Source organism: Miscanthus floridulus, chromosome 3 (genome assembly GCF_019320115.1).
Source record: "Miscanthus floridulus cultivar M001 chromosome 3, ASM1932011v1, whole genome shotgun sequence".
Taxonomy (NCBI): domain Eukaryota; kingdom Viridiplantae; phylum Streptophyta; class Magnoliopsida; order Poales; family Poaceae; genus Miscanthus; species Miscanthus floridulus.
The window spans coordinates 77,411,532-77,430,447 of record NC_089582.1 but is presented as its reverse complement, the minus strand read 5'-3'; the positions used below and the strand labels follow the sequence as shown (position 1 = coordinate 77,430,447).

The 18,916-nt window shown below is 40.1% G+C and overlaps 1 protein-coding gene across 3 annotated transcripts; it reads left to right on the top strand.

Annotated features, from left to right (window-relative positions):
* Window positions 1-10,030: 10,030 nt before the first annotated feature.
* LOC136541799 (protein EMSY-LIKE 3-like) lies at window positions 10,031-16,541 on the top strand. 3 transcript variants are annotated; one of them, XM_066533899.1, is made up of 12 exons: window positions 10,031-10,190; window positions 10,297-10,393; window positions 12,445-12,653; window positions 12,744-12,853; window positions 12,941-13,172; window positions 13,252-13,470; window positions 13,544-13,612; window positions 14,693-14,947; window positions 15,044-15,112; window positions 15,182-15,245; window positions 15,636-15,732; window positions 15,956-16,541. In XM_066533899.1, the coding sequence occupies exons 2-12, from the start codon at window positions 10,366-10,368 to the stop codon at window positions 15,969-15,971; spliced, it is 1,368 nt and encodes a 455-aa protein (XP_066389996.1). In that variant the 5' UTR covers window positions 10,031-10,190; window positions 10,297-10,365; the 3' UTR covers window positions 15,972-16,541. The 3 variants fall into 3 exon arrangements, with proteins under 3 accessions (XP_066389996.1, XP_066389995.1, XP_066389997.1); XM_066533898.1 differs by having other exon boundaries at window positions 10,031-10,393; XM_066533900.1 differs by having other exon boundaries at window positions 10,031-10,393; window positions 15,636-15,751.
* The last annotated feature ends 2,375 nt before the right edge of the window (window positions 16,542-18,916 follow it).

Genomic DNA, 18,916 nt, shown 5'->3' with positions numbered 1-18,916 from the left:
GCAACTCTGAGGAGTTGCTGGTGCCTGGTGGGCAAATTTGGTGGCAGTACAGCCTGCTGGTCACCAAATCAACTGGAGGGAGTTCAAGGATGCCTTCAGGGCACACTATATTCTAGACGGTGTGATGACCATGAAGTTAGAAGAGTTCTTGGCTCTTAAGCAAGGGGAGCACCCAGTGATGCATTATGTTGAGTGTTTCAACCACCTGTCACAGTATGCTATTGAGTATGTGAATACTGACAGGAAGAAAAAGAATCATTTTCTTAGAGGCCTAAACACTAAACTTCAGACCATGATGGTAACTTGTGGTAACGCAACTTACCATGAGACAATCAATATTGCTATCGCTTTGGAAGAGAATTACCGCCGACACAAGGAGGTGAAGAAGAAGAAAATATTTGCTTCCGGATCATCGAGTGGAAAGCGTCAGAAGATAGTCTACCATCCTCAGAATCATAGCCATGCATCATTCCACCCACAACAAGGCCAAAGCAGGCAGCAAATCTTCATTCGCCCTGCAACTAATACGCCTTATACTCATCAAGCACCGTAGCAGCAAAATAATACAAATAATGCAAACCGCAATGCTACTCCCTAGAATCACAATTTTCCATGCTATAATTGTGGTAAACCCAGACATTTTTCCCAAGAATGTCCGTATCCTAGGAAGAACAATCCTAATGCACCCAAAGCCCCTATTAATCAAGCTCAGAATTAGTACAAGGGCAATGCTCAGAACAATCAGAAGGGTCAGGCTGAGAAGAAAACTGTAAGGGTCTTCTATACTCAAGTGGAATCTATTCTAGAAGGAGAACCAGTAATGATGGGTATGTTTCTCATTGCTAAGCATCCTGCAATTACCTTATTTGATTCTGGTGCATCCCATACATTCATCAATCGTACATTTGTTGTGAAGCATGGGATAGCTATTGGGGAAATAAAAGAGCCCTACCATAACAGTCGCCCGAGGGACAAATCTATACAAGGGAGGTAGTTCAGCATGTACCTATTGATTTGGGAGGTTATGAGTTCCCTACAAATATGATGATATTAAAGGATCAAGATATAGATGTGATCCTTGGTATGAATTGGTTAACTCAACACGGGGCTATCATAGATGTCCTGCGTAGAACCATAAGGGTAAATGCACCTAACAGCAAAACCCAACTTCTCATCCAACTTCCCTTTCCTAAGAGTACTGTGGGAACAGTCTGTGTAACTATTGTTGAAGGAGCCGAGAAAATTTCAGTGGTATGTGAGTTTACGGATGTCTTTCCCGATGATCTACCTGGTCTGCCACCACACTGAGACATAGAGTTCAGAATTGATCGTAAACCAGGAACGACACCAGTGTCCAGAAGAGCATATAGGATGCCACCCAAAGAACTAGCAGAATTAAAAATGCAACTATAAGAGTTGTTAGACAAGGGTTTCATTCAACCTAGTTCATCACCTTGGGGATACCCTGCTATCTTCGTGAAGAAGAAGGACCAAACCTTAAGGTTATGTGTTGACTATCGGCCGTTAAATGAAGTCACCATCAAGAACAAATACCCCTCACCCTGAATTGATTTGCTTTTTGATCAACTTGCGGGAGCTAAGGTATTCTCGAAGATAGACTTGAGATCGGGCTATCACCAGATTAAGATCAGACAAGAAGATGTGCCGAAGACAGCATTTACTACCCGATATGGTCTATATGAGTATCTAGTCATGTCTTTTGGGCTGACCAATGCCCCGGCTCATTTCATGTACCTGATGAACTCAGTTTTCATGCCCAAGTTGGATAAGTTTGTCGTGGTATTCATTGATGATATTCTTATCTATTCTAAGAGCAAAGAGGAACATGCAGAACATCTCCGTATTGTTCTACAAAGGTTAAGAGATCACCAACTATATGCCAAATTCAGCAAATGTGAATTTTGGTTAGAGGAAGTACAATTTCTAGGTCATGTGCCATCTGCTGAAGGTATAGCTGTTCATCCGAGCAAGGTAGAAGAAGTCCTTAACTAGAAAGCACCTACCACTGTTCATCAAGTTCATAGTTTTCTGGGGTTGGCAGGGTATTATCGTCGGTTCATCCCTGACTTCTCCAGAATTGCAAAGCCAATTACTGGACTGTTGAAAAATCAAACTAAGTTTGTATGGTCAACAGAATGTGAAGAGGCCTTTCAGACATTGAAGAAGTTGCTGACAACTGCACTAGTATTAGCACAACCTGATATCGAGAGACCGTTTGATATCTATTGTGATGCATCTAGAATTGGTATTGGCTATGTTCTTATGCAAGAAGGCAGAGTCATAGCGTACGCTTCCAAACAACTCAAGAAGCATGAAGAACATTATCCCACCCATGATCTTGAATTAGCTGCTGTTGTCCATTCACTCAAGATTTGGCGACATTATTTATTGGGCAATATATGTCATATCTATACGGATCACAAAAGTTTGAAATACATCTTCACTCAGTCAAAATTGAATATGAGGCAAAGAAGATGGTTGGAACTTATTAAAGATTATGACTTAGAAGTGCATTATCATCCGGGCAAGGCTAATGTGGTTGCTGATGCCCTGAGTCGCAAGAGTCATTGTCATTGTCTGATTGTAGAACCTATGCAACAAACATTGTGTCAAGAGATAGAGCATCTGAATTTACAAATCATAGAACAAGGTTCCCTGTCCAATATTGCAATTGAGTCCACTATCAAAGATCAGATCATTGATGCTCAACGGAAAAGTAAGGGCATAGCCCATATCAAGGATAAAGTCAGATCTGGAAAACCAACATGTTTCAAGATTGATGAATCAAATGTTGTATGGTTCAAGGATAGATTGGTAGTACCCAAAAATCCGGAGCTGTGAAAGCAGATTCTTGATGAAGCTCATTCTACAAGATACTCCATTCATCCGGGTAATAATAAAATGTATCATGATTTGAGAAAGAGATATTGGTGGAACAAAATGAAAATAGAAATAGCTCAATATGTAGCCAAGTGTAATATTTGTCAAAGAGTCAAAGCGGTTCATATGAAGGCTACAGGTCCATTACATTCGTTGCCAGTTCCATCTTAGAAGTGGGAAGATATTTGTATGGACTTCATCGTGGGATTGCCTAGGACAGCTACAGGCTACAATTCAATATGGGTTATTATTGATCGCCTAACCAAGATAGCTCATTTCTTACCAGTTAAAGATAAATATCGAGCGGAGCAGTATGCAAAGCTTTATCTTGATAGAATCTTCAGTCTGCATGGGGCACCCAAGACTATTGTCTCTGACAGAGGGTCATTGTTCATATCCAAGTTTTGGAAAAGTCTATATGAGTCTTTAGGAACTAAACTTATCCGTAGTTCTGCTTATCATCCGCAAACAGATGGACAGACTGAGAGGGTAAATCAAATTCTTGAAGATATGTTAAGGGCATGTGTCCTTTCCTTTGGTACTAAATTTGATGAATGCCTTCCCTTAGCTGAATTCTCGTATAACAATAGCCATCAAGAGAGTATTAAAATGGCACCATTCGAAGTATTGTATGGCCGTAGGTGCCAAACACCTTTAAATTGGTCAGAAGCTGGAGAACATTAGTTCTTTGGACCGGATGTGGTCAAGGAAGCTGAAGAGAAAGTTAAACTTATACAAGCCAATATGAAGGTAGCTCAATCCCGACAGAAAAGCTATGCTGATAAGAGGAGACGACCGCTAGAATTCAAAGTGGGAGATTATGTCTACCTCAAGGTATCACCGATGAAAGGAGTTCATCGTTTTGGGATTCGGGGAAAGTTGGCGCCCCGTTATGTCGGTCCTTTTCAGATCCAACAATGATGTGGACCAGTCGCCTATCGCGTCAAGCTACCTGATCACATGTTAGCGATGCATGATATCTTTCATGTATCTCAGTTAAAGAAGTGTCTTCAAGTACCTGACCAAGAGATCGACTTTGGTGATGTAGAACTAGAGCCTGATTTGACTTATGCCGAGTACCCCATTAGAGTCTTAGATCAGAAAGATCGAATTACTCGAAGGCGTACAATTAAGTTCTACAAAGTACAATGGAATCAACACACTGAAGATGAAGCTACTTGGGAGTCCGAGGATTACTTACAAGAGAACTTTCCTGACTTCTTCGCTTCTATCTAGTTGCAATACCTTGTCTATATTGTAACTTGTCTTGTTGTTAACAGAATGGAAAACACCCTCACTAGCCTTTTGAATAAAGTTATGATGTGTTAGTTTGACACATTTCCTTTTCTATTACTTAGCCTTGGGTTTTAAATCTCGGGACGAGATTTCTTTAAGGGGGAAAAGTTGTAACACCTCATGTGTTTTGACCTAGCACTAAAATTTGACATGTCATCATATGCATTGCAAAGCATTCATATAGTATAAAGTTTGGAATGCATTCACTAAATAAGGTTTATTTCAGAATGTTGTTATTTCATGTGATGCGATTCAAAACCCTAAATAAAGATCATGGCTACAATGGTCAAAATTCATGTGATCATGTGAGGTCATGTGTCTTTTGACTCAAATAACCCTAATGAGCCATGTTACTAGTCAAAAATCAAAATTTAAGTAAAAGGAAGACAAATCAAATTTGAATTCAAATTCAAATCACAAAAGTCCTTTTTGCCCCTTTTGACTAATTCAAAATCCATGTGGAATTTGGGGTTGAGGCAAAAAGCAAACTTGGAGATTATTTTATGTAGACCAACTTTGGTATTCAAAGTTTTTCAAGTTTACATATAAAATTTGGAGTAATTTTGAAATGATTCAAATGCTCAAATGCACCCCAAATTCAAATTTCAAAATGGAGGCAGAATTTGAAAATGTTCCTAGAAGCAAAGTTGTAGAGTTTGAAAAATTGAACAACTTTCATTTTTGGAGATTTTCAACTTCTTTAGAAAATTTGAGAGTAATTTGAAAAATGGACTCAGTGGCAGTTCTGTAAATATTTCAAAAATCAAAATCCACCTCTCTGCTTGCCACCAGCGACACGTCGCTGTTCGCCGCTAACCTTCTTCGCCGCTTTCACACGTGGTGACACGCCAATGCCTCCGTGGCGAGTTCGCCCGTGTGCTGTCGACACCGCACGCCTTACTTCTTGCTATAAATAGGAGCACGCTGTCGTCATTTCACAGTTTTCCCATCGACTGCTCGCCGCCGGTGTCCTGCCCGCACTCGTCCAATTTGTCCTCGTTGTAGTATCTAGGGCCAATTGCTTTGGCCAAAAGCTCCGCCTCGCCCTGCCGCTCATTCCTGACCTGCTCGCCTCGCCTCTAGCCTGTTAGCGCCGCCGCGCGACTTCGTCTTCTTCGGAGCCGGTTGGAGCTCTGCCATCCTCGGTCTCACCGTGGTCCCGTCGATCCAGTACATCTCCGTCTTCACCGAGTCTATCTACGTGATCACGGTGAGCTCCTAAACGTGAAGATCATTTCGCTTTGGTCCCTACTGCAACGTCACCGTGGCTACGCCATACACCGTCGTGCCTAGGTCGCCATGCCCGGCGTGGAGGTGTCTCCAGTGCACCTTTTTCCTTTCTGATAGCTAAGATCGATTCGGGGGAAAGAGTAGGTCATGTAGGTGCGGTCTGCTTCGCCAGAGCTTCACCGCCGGCGCGTTTTGCCGATCGGAGCAGACAGTGCCGCCGTGCATCTTCTTTGGGTCACTGACAGCGGGGCCTGGCTGTCAGTGCGAGTGAGGAAGAAGAACAGTGCAATTTTATATTTTCTGAAATTATGAATAGTGCTAAAACTTTGGGAAATTGTAGGAAATTCTTCATAGCTCCAAAAATTCTGAAATTTTGTGTGTAGCTTCTGTACATGTTCTAGTATGGTTTAAAAATTTGAAACTTGAAATTTGAATAAATTTTTAATGTTCAAATATTCAGTCCATTAATTGATAAATGCAATTTCCATGATTTTTGTAAGTCACTGAATAATCCCAAAAATTATGAAATTTGTTTTGGTACACTAATTTGTCATAAGGAAGCTTACATAAAATTTTCAGGTCATTTGGAACAAGTTCATTTTTGGGCTTAATTCTAGATTAATTCAAAAATAAATAAAGACAAACCCTAAGTGTTTGATTAGTGTTGGATCTTGTTTTGGTCATGTTTTGTGACTAGTAGGGTTTCAAGATTCATTTGGTCAAGTCACATGTGTGGTTCTTGATGGTAGGATTACAAGTTGGTTTTGTTGGCTTGCAACTGTACCGTGAAGGAAAATCGTATTCGGGGTGTTTTTACATTTCATGTACCATGAAAGCATCATGTTTACATTATCATCATGTTAAAGCATATGTTATCGTTTCATGTAGAACCTGAGAGTGAAACGATTCTAGTTGAACAAGTTCTGGAAGAATCCCCGGTTGTCACGGGATTCGATAATCGTGATACTGATCCAGAACCTGAGATCGTCAACGAAGGCAAGCCCCGGTTTATGCATTAAACCCTTACCTTGTTTACTTTGAAAAGTTTATCACCTATGTTACTTATTGCATTAAGTTGATATGTCAAATGTTACCTACTTGATGCATTGCCTACCTTGTTAATTGTTTACCATCCTTGAAGATGTTTTCATTTACAAAAGCGTAGAATGCTTAGTATGCTTTATGGTAGGCTTTCAAAATAAAAGTTTTGATACAATCAAAGATGGCATACTGGCCAAAGAAAGAAAGAAAGTAGAATGAACTAGAACTAGTCGGGTGACTTATCTTGAATATTGGGTAATGTTGCCGACTAGGTCGCTTAAAGGCCACTCATTGTGGATCTTCTGAATGAGACACTTTGTAGTACTGGTCACATACTCTGGTAAGCCTACTTCGGCTAATTCGATACTAAGATGAATGCCCATGCACTGGGAGTGGAGAGATGGCGAGAGTAGCATGTACCCTCGTGGCTGGAATGTGGCCAGATTTGAGGTGTGCTGTGCTCTCGGGTGGCATGGAGATGACTTAGTATAGGAGGATCCTGTAGCGAGGTTGATATATGCAAGATTAAGTTCTACATATGTCGTGTGATAAGGAATCCCCAGCTGGGACTTGAATCAATTCGAATTGCCGGTGCTCCACGGATATGGAGACTCGATTCATTACAGAAGCAATGCAGGACTGGTGAATTACTAAAACATGAGAAAAGAATGGAATGAGAAAGAATGGAATATGGGAAATGTACATTTAGTTGAGATAATGAACTAAAAGAACTTAGGGGTAAAACTTGAAAATAGAATGAAGAATAGTAAGCTTTTGGCAAAGAACTTTTGAATCTTGCTACATCCTTACCTTGCCCCAAACCTCTGCATCTCTAAAGTCTTACACCCCGTTACGTCGGGTTAGTCTTGTTGAGTACCTTTGTACTTAGGGTTTGTTAACCCTTGTTGCAGGTGAGTCACATGCGCAGGTTTGTTTTGGTCCCTGCTGCATGTCTGTGTTTGAAGTCAATGACGATGAGGAATGATGAATGGCCTTTGGACAAGGCACTAGTTTGTTTGATAAATAAAGTTAATGTAATATTATCCCGCTACTATGGTTGTATAACACTTATGGTATTGTAAGTTTAAAAACAACTGGTTTGTAACCTATGTTACCTTAAGACTTCCGCTATCTTTTACTCTAATGTATATATTTGAATAAACTGTTGTAATCTGCAATGTCTGTGATTGAGATCTTGTTTGAAAAAGAGAATCATGGATGATTCGGGTTTCCCGAGGACACCCGACAGACCTGTTGAGTTGTTGGAAACTCGTGAACGCTATCTGAGGTCTATCAGGACAATGATAGGTGCACGTGGGCCTGATTCCTTAGGAGGTTCTGCCACATGATATGATCAATGTAACATTGAGCCATAGTTACCACACATGTAGAGGAGTAGATGAAATGTGTTCAACTCATTGAAGAGCCCTATAACCTTCGATGCAAGTAGATCGGGCAAACAGAAACCTAGAACTAGGTCAAGAACATGTGATTTAATCCGAGGTTCGATCACACCACAAGTTGTACCTACTTCCCCATTGTTGAGCAGACCACAAATGTGAGTCTCTTACCACTCTCCTCTTGCCAAGGCAACCACAAAGGTCACCCCGACACAAATTCACTAGAAAAGATGGGTAACACAAACTTCCTAGGGATCTCCACAGATGGAGAGCTCCCGGGCAACACCGAGCCGCCTAGGATTTTCAGCAGATCAAAATCCAATAGTAACAAAGTGAAATCAATGACCTGGCAAGGTCACAAGTGCTTAAAGATCTAGAAAATGGAGTTCACAAGCTTTCTTACACACCCCTCAAGCACTCCCTTCCACAAATAGAGGAATCAATCACAAGATGCACAAGAGAAGGAGAAAGGGGAGGTTGAGATGAGGGCTTTTAGTGTTCTTGGTGTGTTAGGGCCTAGTGGTGTGTAGTTTTATGAGTAGAGAAGGGGGGAGAGAGATATGTACTCCCCACACAATTCTAGCCCTTATAGTGTATTCGGGTGATGTATCAAAAATTCCAATAGGGATTGGAAGTTTCGATCCTTAAAGCATTTTGAATCTATGCACATTGTTTTGTGAGAGTAGTCAATAGGACTTTGGAAATTCTGACTAGGGTCCGAAATTTCTGACCCTGAAACAAAAAGACCTCATTTTGAAAAGCTCTAAGTTATCAACCAACAAAACTAATCTTGGCAGGATCTCTAGATGATAGAAGGTCAACTGGTGGGTTTACTATTGTTCTTGGAACTAATCTTATCTACTAGAGTGCACGCAAACAACCCATAGTGTCAAGATCTAGTACAGAGGCAAAATATAAAGCTATTGCCAATGCCGCAACAGAAATAATGTTGATTTAGACTTTATTGGAACTAGAAATACAAAGCCCACGTACCGCAAAATTGTGGTGTGATAACATTGGTTCAAAATATTTGTATGCTAACCCATTTTTTCATGTCAGGACAAAACACATTGAAGTGGACTATCACTTTAGGAGAGAACGGGTGTCCAACAAATTACTTGACATTGATTTTGTTCCATTTGGTGACCAAATTACACAAGGATTCACCAAGGCTCTTCCTGTTCGTCAGTTGGAACATATGATTGAAAAAAAAACATGAACAAAAAAACACAATAATATAATAGGAATGCATATGTAAATCAGAGAAATGAGAAACATAGGATTTTATAAAAATAAGTGTTTGGATCATCTACAGAAAAAAACACAAGAAGCATGAAGTTTGAGTGGATGTTTCTTTTCCATAGTCTTCCAATAAAATCGAACTTAAAAGAAAGTTTCTTTTTCATGCAAGTGATTTCCGCTAACCAAAAGGCTACAGTAACAACCCCCCCCCCCCCTAGAAATGGGAACCCACATTTTTCCTACAATTCAAAGGGGAGCCATAAATTGTTTTAGCTTGTTGAGACAAGAAATAAGACAGGTCTTAATCGGATGTCAAGGGCATATTTAGATGAGATTATAAAATCCGGATTTTGGATAAAAATAATCTCTGAAGTTTTTTTTTGTTCTGTGTCTTTGTATTAGAGCATCTCTAAAAGATTAGTCAAATCGTTTCCTAAAAGTAAATTTGGCTATTATTAAAGAAAAAATATCTCCAACAGACTATGCAAACGACTCTCCAAATTTAGTAAGCCTCCGTCACACCTTATTCGCTCTCTACTTTTAGATAGCCTACCTCACTGGACATCTAGCATCTTGGTTTTACAGAGTTATTGGAGTACTCAAGTATTTTTTTGTCAAATCTATTTTAAAGAATAGCTAAATTAGTAAGTTTAGCTAGTCTTTTTTAGCTAATGTTTAGAGATGCTGTTAGAATCCTCTAAACCGTAGAGTCTACGGGGTTTAGAGGAGATTTCAAGATTTTTTTCGATTCTTAAAACATGTGATCCAGACGCTGCCTATTGCACCGTGGATCCAGACGGGCCTAATGCTACTGTAGACTGTGGTGCGGCAACGTTTGCAGCATTTACCCGCAGACTGCAGTACGGGCAGTCCACGGTTATAAAATCCGCTTCAAGTCCGTCGGGTCGCTCTTTTCTCTCTCCTCCGTTTCGCTTGCCCGAAATCGAAGTGCCCGACACCATACCAGCAGTAGCACAGCACAGCTAGCTCTCCTCTCTTCCTCCCCCACCCCCAGCCTCTCCGCCTCCTCCAAATCTCGCCGGATTCCGACTCCCCGCCGCGCCCCCGCATCCGCCGCAGGTGAGCGCTCGCTGACCCTTGGCCGCCACGGTGGCGGCCTTGGGGGTGGCAGCTGGAGCCCCGGCGTGGTGGAGGGAGCTGATCCCTGTTCGTTGGGCGCTTTCAGGTTCGCGCCTGTTGCACCACCGCCGGTGGTGTGGGTGGTGGTTGGCGGAGTCGCCCCCGAGGGTCGGCCATGGAATACCGGCCCTCCGACAGCAGCGGTGAGTGCGGGGGAGCTCGAGCTAGGGTCCGCCTCCTTGCCTAGGGTTTGGGTTCCACCCCTAGGGTTTTGCTTGCTTCAGGTCCTTCCTAGCGAATGCCAGTTCCTTGGCTGTGAAGATGAGGGGGCTACAAGGTCGCGTCCTCAGGGTGGTTGGATGGATTTGGGAGCTAGGGTTTGAGCTTGCCTGACGGGAGCAGGGTTTTGGGGTTAGAGTTATGTGGAATTCACCAGTTTTGGGGAAATAACCATACGTTGTTGGAACTTGGGTGTTGTGGTGAATTCTTGCTCAGGAATATTGTTTCTGCTTTAGTGAATTGAGTTTCTCATGGTTGATTTGGGGGGTTTCTGTATAATTTGCAGTTTTCAGGATCAGGAAAATACAACCCGCCAAATAGAAGTGCAGAATTTCCTTCATGTGGACTTGTGGAGTGAATTTGGCTGTTTCAGCTTCATTTCTCATTTTCTTTGCTTCACGGTTTGGATTTCTTATAAATATTTAATTGTTCTGGACAGCTAGAGAATTAATGGGGTTCTCCTCTCTTGGTATCCTTTGTTTCTGCAAAATTGAATTGTGTATCCAATGGTGAACATTTGGTATAGGGGGCTCTTTGGAGCATGGTACTCTGGGAGTTCTCATGGGAAACTTGCTGCTGTATGATATCTGGTTTCGTGCGCTCGGATAGTGCTGGCTTTGTATGCGCCAATAGTGTTTGCAATTTATATGTTGCTGAAATACCTATTCAGTTATGTTTATGAAATTTAGTTTGATGTAGAATGAGTGTTATGGGCTTGACTCAATTGAGGATTTACTACCTTAGTATTAGGGTTTGGAAACTGACAATGTTTTAGGTACATTTATTATTTATCTTTTGATTTTGATTAGCAGCCAAACCATGCTTGCATAATCTTTAGATGTCTGTAACAACTTAAGAGGCTAGGGTCACAAATGCCATGTCCCGAGCTTAGAGCCTGATTCTTTAGCTTTCACATTCTGGAACGAGTGATAAGTGCATATCATAATGTCATCTCCAAATAGCCAGTGTGATTAAGGGATTGCAGATAAAATTGGTGAAGTACCTGAAGTTGCCAATCTGGTAACTGATGATGTCTTCTTGTGATATTGCTTATTGCTCTATATTGTGCGAATTTGTTTGTGATTCTCAGTGCTTTGCTTTATCTTAGCATATCCTATATACAAGAGTTTAAGATTTATGGCAAGGAATGCTAGATGAATTTTAGTAGTTACATCAATGTATTGATTGAGGCATTGAGAATAGTTCTTTTTTAGGGCAGCTAGCAGTTTACATTCCAACCTTGCCCAAGTGATTTGATGTAAGTATTATGTTGGGGCCAACCAACTGGATTTCGATGACCTATCTTGTTCCTCATGTTTGTTAGATTCTTGATTTATTTAACAAAACGTGTCCAGCCTTTTAGCCTACTTATTGTTGTGAGCTGTGTCCAATCTGTCATGTAAGCTGAACTATGCTGTTAAAAATATGCAGCCTTTTTAATTTTGAAGCTTTTTGTAGGCCTTGACTATTGGTAGAAATTGCACCACTTTGCTATCTTGGAGATTTCTTCACTTCTTTATTTGTTTAATTGATCGCAGTGAGTCTCAGTCCGTGGATATTGCACTAGTCCTGATTCCTGAAAAACTTCTTTTGCTTTGTTGGAATTGTTATAATTTGTTTAAAAAAAATTGGTTTGTGATAAGGTTGAATGGTTTGGTGTGTAAATATTATACAGTATGACTTCTTGTGCAGATGGGCCAGTGCGTTTAGGGAAGTTGTGAACCATATCAATATTAGTTTCCTCAAAAGTTGTTTGTGATGTGTATTCAAAAGTAGTTGCCCTCTAGAACTGCTAAATATTCTTGTTATGAACAATATAACTACTATTTCTGTAATCATCAAAGTATATCTGTCTTGTTCGCAAGATCATTTCGAAATTTGATCTATTTGTGTATTCTGCTAGCACCATGGGTATTTTTTTTGAAAGCTGCTGTTGTCAGTAAATGTTGCATCCTCAATTCTATGTTGGTTGCAGGAACTGATGATGATCTTCCACAATTTCCACATAGTAGGAGTATCAGAGGCAGCGGACGTGTCAGTGGTAATGGGAGATCTCTGGTTCCTGCTGCCAGTTCATATGCTAGGGCACCAACTGATATGGAAGCACAAATTCAACAACTTGAGCAAGAAGCATATTGCTCAGTCCTTCGTGCATTCAAAGCCCAGTCTGATGCCATTACATGGGTTGAGACCATTAAACTGTTCACTGTTCATTTGGTGTCTGATTATTTGGATGTCATTTCTCAAAGTTAACTGAACTCTAACCTTCTCCAGGAGAAGGAAGGTCTCATGACTGAACTTAGGAAGGAGCTAAGAGTATCTGACAAAGCACACAGGGAGCTGTTAAATAGAGTCAACAACGATAATATTATATGTAGCATAAGGTAGCATGAATAGCATTTTTTTGTAGTAACAGTATGCAAATTATCTTGGTTTCAGCATTCGAAATCTGTGTTGCCTTTTTATTTAAGGGAATGGAGATCAACAGGAGGGCTTCAGGCAAGCCTGTCCAATAACCCACAACCGATTCATGACCCTGTTCCCAGTCCTACCACCTCTGGCCGTAAGAGACAAAAGACATCTCAATCTGTTCCTGCTTTACCTGCAATGCATTCACAGCAGCTGGCTACACCAACACAGCCATCGTCTTCAACTGCTAGGAAAGCAGTCCCCCCAGGCCCTAAAGGCAAAAAGACGAAACCAGTAAGTAGAAAATTTGAATGAGTTATTTTTCCCATAAGTCTTCTTTTCTGTTCATTGGCAGAAGTTCATACACTTTCAGGGTCAGAAGGTACCAGGTGGCTCTGCAGCCAAGCCCATGTCATCTTCAGCAGGTCCTAGTGGAAGAGGACCACACATGAATAGGAATTTTCCAGGTGGTTCTGCTCCTGAAGCTCAAGCTCAGAATCTCGATCCTTTGGTTGGTCGTAAAGTGATGAGTCGGTGGCCTGAAGATAATAGTTTCTATGAAGCAGTCATATCCGATTATAATGCTGAAACGGTGCGTTTTTACTATACCGAGGTAGTTGCTTTTGTTTCTAGCCTCCAGCTCTTTCTTAGGGAATTCATTGCAGGGCCTTTATGCGCTGGTTTATGACATCAATACGGCAAATGAAACCTGGGAGTGGGTTGATCTTAAAGAGGTACATAGATGCTATTTATAATGAGAATACTTTGGTCACTTGACATTTTTATATTTTCCTTTCTGATATTCTTTTGTTTTTTTTTTAATTTGACACTGGATGGGCAAGTTGTAGTTTAGGATCACTTGTTTTCGCAGCTAGCTTTCAGAAAATTATCTTTATAGATGGTAGTCACACCAGCTGTGAACGTGAAGGTAAATTTTACTTTGATGAAATTTGCTGACTTAAATCAATTCACACATCCATATGCTGTGTCAGCATGGACTTGTGCTGATGGACAATTAAAACTGATATATAAAGGGATGTAGACAGGCTGGACAGCAGAATATGAAGTTGAGATCTCTATGAAATTCATGTAAGCATATTCTCATGCAAGGGGCTCTTGATTACTAGACTAATACAAATGCGGTAGCTTCATATTTTAATAACTAACAGATTTTTATTTGGTTAGTTACTGCAAAGATTGCCAAGCTTCCATTTACCAAATTTTGCTTTCGATATGGTTGGTGTTCATCCAGATTAGCATACTTTTGGGTCCTGTTGCGAAACATTTTTAAGGTATTTTTCCTCCACATTTTACACTGGGTAGGACAATGTTGACATAATAATATGCAGCTGATTGTGGTGTCAATATCTTGTGCAAATGAGTGGCTGATGGCTGGTCTTGTAACCTTTTAATCTGAAGTGAGGTCGTTGAAATTCTAGTAATAACTTTGTCAGCTGCCAGTGGTTTACTGTGTTATTCTTGCTGATTGCTATCTGGTTTGGGTTAGTAGTGATTGGCTGATTTCTGTTCAGTTCATTGATTTTCTCATAATTTAGTAATAAAATAAGGCAATAGAAATTGTTAGATAATAAACACAGGCTAGTAGCATGTATTATTTCAAGTCATGTCATGCTTGACATAACATTATTAAAAGACAATAAGAAAACATTGATCTCTCCTATCTTGTTCACTTATTTCAAATGCATTATCTGGCCATGCATTCAGTGTCCACACTTTTGTGTTCAGAAGTATCTGTTACTGCCCACCAAAACCTTTAATTTGATGGAACTATGGTGAAAATTTCTTGAGTACAGATGGGGCCTGAAGACATAAGATGGCAAGAGGATGACTCTGGGATAGACCCTGCGACATATCTGCGCAGCCGAGGTGCCCCAACTAGTGGGGTTAGGAAGCCAACAGGTCGCGGTGGGCCCATGCCAGGTTCTGGAAGAGGAAGAGGATTACACAAGAACATGTCTAAGAAAGATTTTCCACCTCCACAAAATGGTGTTGGCAAGAGAAGTTCTGATGACATTGATATCCTTCATACCGAGAGCCTAATAAAAGAGGTTGGCTTGAGTGAACTCAGAATATTTATGATTACAATGAACTGCAGATCTTGTGCACTTCATTTTACTTTTCTTTTGCTATATCTGCTCATGTAGGTGGAGAAAGTTTTTAGCGTTAGCAATCCTGATCCTCAGGAAGTAGAGAAGGCAAAGAAAGCACTGAAGGTAAACCAGAATGCACAAGTTAACTTGTCAACAAGCATTCATTTTAATCTTAACTGTCAATGCCTGCAGGAGCAAGAACAGTCGTTGATTGACGCGATAGCAAGGCTTGCTGAGGCATCAGATGGTGAAAGTGGTAAATACTAATCCATTTGTTCCTTAACCATAGGTTTATGGAACTTTGCACGATGCTGCAGAAAACATTCATTTCTGCTTCCAGTTTAGGATGGATGGTTGCCCCAAACAAGGGGAGTTTATTTCAGTGGTGTACAGTGCTTCTCTGCATGCTGTATATTACGCAGTATTGTAATACAATAGACATTGGCCCTCGTAATTTTAGTGAAACTTAATGAAATGCACATGATAGTTGGCGGTCCTGTTTTGCATGGCCACATGTGCCCTCATTCTCTTATTTTATGCCCATACAGTACAGGTTATGATAGTGCCATGAGGTCAACATTTTACATATGAGAATCTTGTTGATTCCTGCAAAGCTTTTGACATTCCTTTCTTTTGGTGGGAACAGATGGGCACAATCGTGGGCGAAGGAACTTGTATGCTGGTAACCAGCATCAAGCAAACTACGTTGATGCCAAGCCCGTTGGTGACCAAGCTGATGCCATGTAAACACTGCATGAACATGTATACACAACATAAGATAACTGTCTGTTGTACAATCCATTGCTAATATTTGTTCTGGATTTTGTTATCTGTAGGCTAAGTATCTTTTGTTTTGGGTCACTTGAAATTTTTTAGTAGAATTGTAATTCACTTGAATATGCATAATAAAAGGAAAAAGATCACGTTTGTAAAATACTAAGTTTATCTTTCACCATTTTAATGCAGCAATCATTCGTCATGACCTTGGATGCGCACAAAAATAGAGCAGCTGACTGAACGGAATTGCAACTCGTCACGACTGCAATCAAACTGTGATGAAGCAATCTGTTGAAGAAACAAATGGACCAATAGGAATAAGAGGTCTGAAAAGTGAAAACAGGAGACAACTTTTTCAAAGTAGCTTTGCAGTGAGCTCCACGATATATAAAAGGCAGGAGCGTGCCGTATTCTTTGTTTCAATTTCAATAGAACGCTGAAGGCTGAAGCAATGAACTGGAATATTATATGCAAAAAAGACGGGGGGCAGGCAAAGTAGGGATTCAACCAATTTGCATGTTGCTCGAACCGTCATCAGAAAACATCCCAAATAAACACGAAATGGTAGAGGAGAAACTGTATATAGATAAAGATCAGAATGCCCTTTAAAATGTAATCATGACTGACATCACCAATGATCACAGGATGTGAAGCCTGAACTGTGTTTAGCTTACAAGTAGTTTTCATATTGTGATACTAGAAACCTATGAACTGCAAGCAAAGCAATATTGTCCATTGACTTGCAGCAAATTGCTTATCTAGCAGCTAGTTTAGACATGATTCACAATTTTATCATCGGTTGTTTGTCTGAACATGACGCAAATTCAAAAACCACACGTTCATAATTGTAGATATGAAGCTAATAATGAAATAATGTCTCCACAAACAGAAAGACCAACAAGTTATTAACCTAAGAGGTAAATGCAGGTACTACAGTAGGGATGCAATCTTATAGGCAGTTCACCATAAATCATATGCCCTGCATGCTACAGAGTGTAGAGCTCATTTTTTGCAGATCTATTCCAATTATTTGCACCTCAATTGTAACTAAGCTCTGGTAGGAAGTAACATACAGGTCAATTTATGTCCACGGTTTCCAGCAGTAAGCAGTAGTTTAGCATAGTCCACAGGTTAGGAAAGTGAAAAGCCACAAAAAACAATTGAGTAGAGATCTTAAGGAAAAACAATTCCATTATGAACTTAGGCCACCCCACTCTATTCAAATTAACAAGATGGCAGATTGTAGCAACACGTCGCCATCATAACTTCTATAGAGTTTCTTGTTTTTCAGGTTTTCTATGTTGTAACCAACCATTACCATTTGAAGAGGCCCCACAGAAATAACATATCAAAAGGAAAACTGTGCAGTTCAATTTAAAGAAAATATTTCCACTAGATAGAGACCATATACACAGAAACTAAGAAAAGGTGATATATTGTAATTATGTATATAACCACAAAAAATAACACTTGTCAGTAATAGAACAGCTATCAATCTTCTGAATGTATCGAAATTTTGGTAGAAATGAACATATTTGTGCAAGATCACATTTGACAGGGTCATACTTTACAAAAACTACCACTATCATTCCAAAGCCACTAAATTTGCACGACATCAAAGAATTGTTAAGTAAACTGGTATGATGAGTACAACACAAAAAGCCAATGTATACTGCAATCATGCTAAATTCAACTATTAACTAACATTACTCCAACCATAACAAAAAGCATATAAACAGATAGGAAACAAAGCTTTATAATAGATGAAACGAAACTATTCAACTGACCTCATTTGCTCAAGAAAACTGTATAACTAAGATGTGATGGAACTTAGTATGAGCAGAAAAATAGATCACAATCTACAAATGCATACAAGGTTGCTCCTCTAATCAAAATAGAAGGTGGCAAGATATCAATCATCATATCCAAAAATACTTCAGAATGGAAACAAGTTTTTACTATGAGGCACTTTTTTGAAGTGGGAACAGGAGGAAGAATCGCCTAAAGCAATTATGCTCAACTTAAATACTGGTTTCTCGATCAGAAACCAATCCAGGTAAGTTGAGCAATAAAGTTGCAGAAAGAAAGAAAGCTCCATCTGAAAAATGTAGCTCATATTCTCCAAATCTATGAAATTTGTACCCAACTAATCATGGAAACAAAACAGCCTTATGGACTATCATAACATAAGCCACTAAGACATGCTACTTTATGCAAATTAGTGGGAGACTATCTCACAGATCTAATGAATTTCTTCCCCCATGCAAGAACGAACTGGATGAGCATAAGCATGGATAGAAATGAGCAAAAGATTCTTATGTGAGCAGTCCATACAATAAAATTTCCAGAGCATGAAAGCAAAAACAAACTCAACTACAGCTGCCTTGTTTCACATGCCTGCTCATATTAATAATTGCTAATAAGGATAAACAAATGATGAGACAGAAGTCAAGTAGCAAACAACCAAAAAGGGCTTTTTGTAACGGGAGAAGCATAGAAGCAGATATTTCTCCCTCATATGTACCAGATGTGGAATTTCTTACTAGAACAAGCCGTGCTTTGCCTCATCTCAAGAAATGGATTGAAGTACCAGGTTCCTGTGAAACTAATCCAATCCACTCTCTCTAGAAACAACCAATTTACTGATACATCACATATAGGTTATTTTATTGCTCAGAACGGGCGCTGAACTCAACGAAAGAGTCCACCCATCATCTGAAAAATGCATCCACAGATACCACAAAATTTTCCAGGGGAAAAGGTTACATCGACAAGAAGCAAGAGCGTTCGACACATGAAAACAGGTGGATATCTGGTCTCATCTCTTTAGTCCCAAACCAAATCTGAAACCCCAGATGGGAATGGGACACCTAGATTCTACATTAAAAAGGCAGGCAGTTCGTCAGAACAGAAATCGCATCATGGCAATACAAGTTGTCCACCTGAAAGGATCCATCTACAATACAAAAACCACGTCCAAACGAAGAGGAAACCTTCTCCGTGAAATAAGAAAGAGCACCACAGCCAAATGGAGTCAGAAAGATGCTTAAGATCAGAATCTAGAAGGTAGCATACACCAACAACTCGTGGAAGTGCAAATCGCCAAAGGAAAACATAGAAGCCAAGACGGGAACCTTCTGGTTGTGTCCT

Excerpts from the sequence above, each read along its gene's own strand:
- LOC136541799 (XM_066533899.1), top strand. The coding sequence starts at position 10,366 with ATGGAATACCGGCCCTCCGACAGCAGCG. Across the intron at positions 13,613-14,692 it reads AGTGGGTTGATCTTAAAGAG|ATGGGGCCTGAAGACATAAG; the intron begins GTACATAGATGC and ends TCTTGAGTACAG. Across the intron at positions 15,113-15,181 it reads AGGCAAAGAAAGCACTGAAG|GAGCAAGAACAGTCGTTGAT; the intron begins GTAAACCAGAAT and ends CAATGCCTGCAG.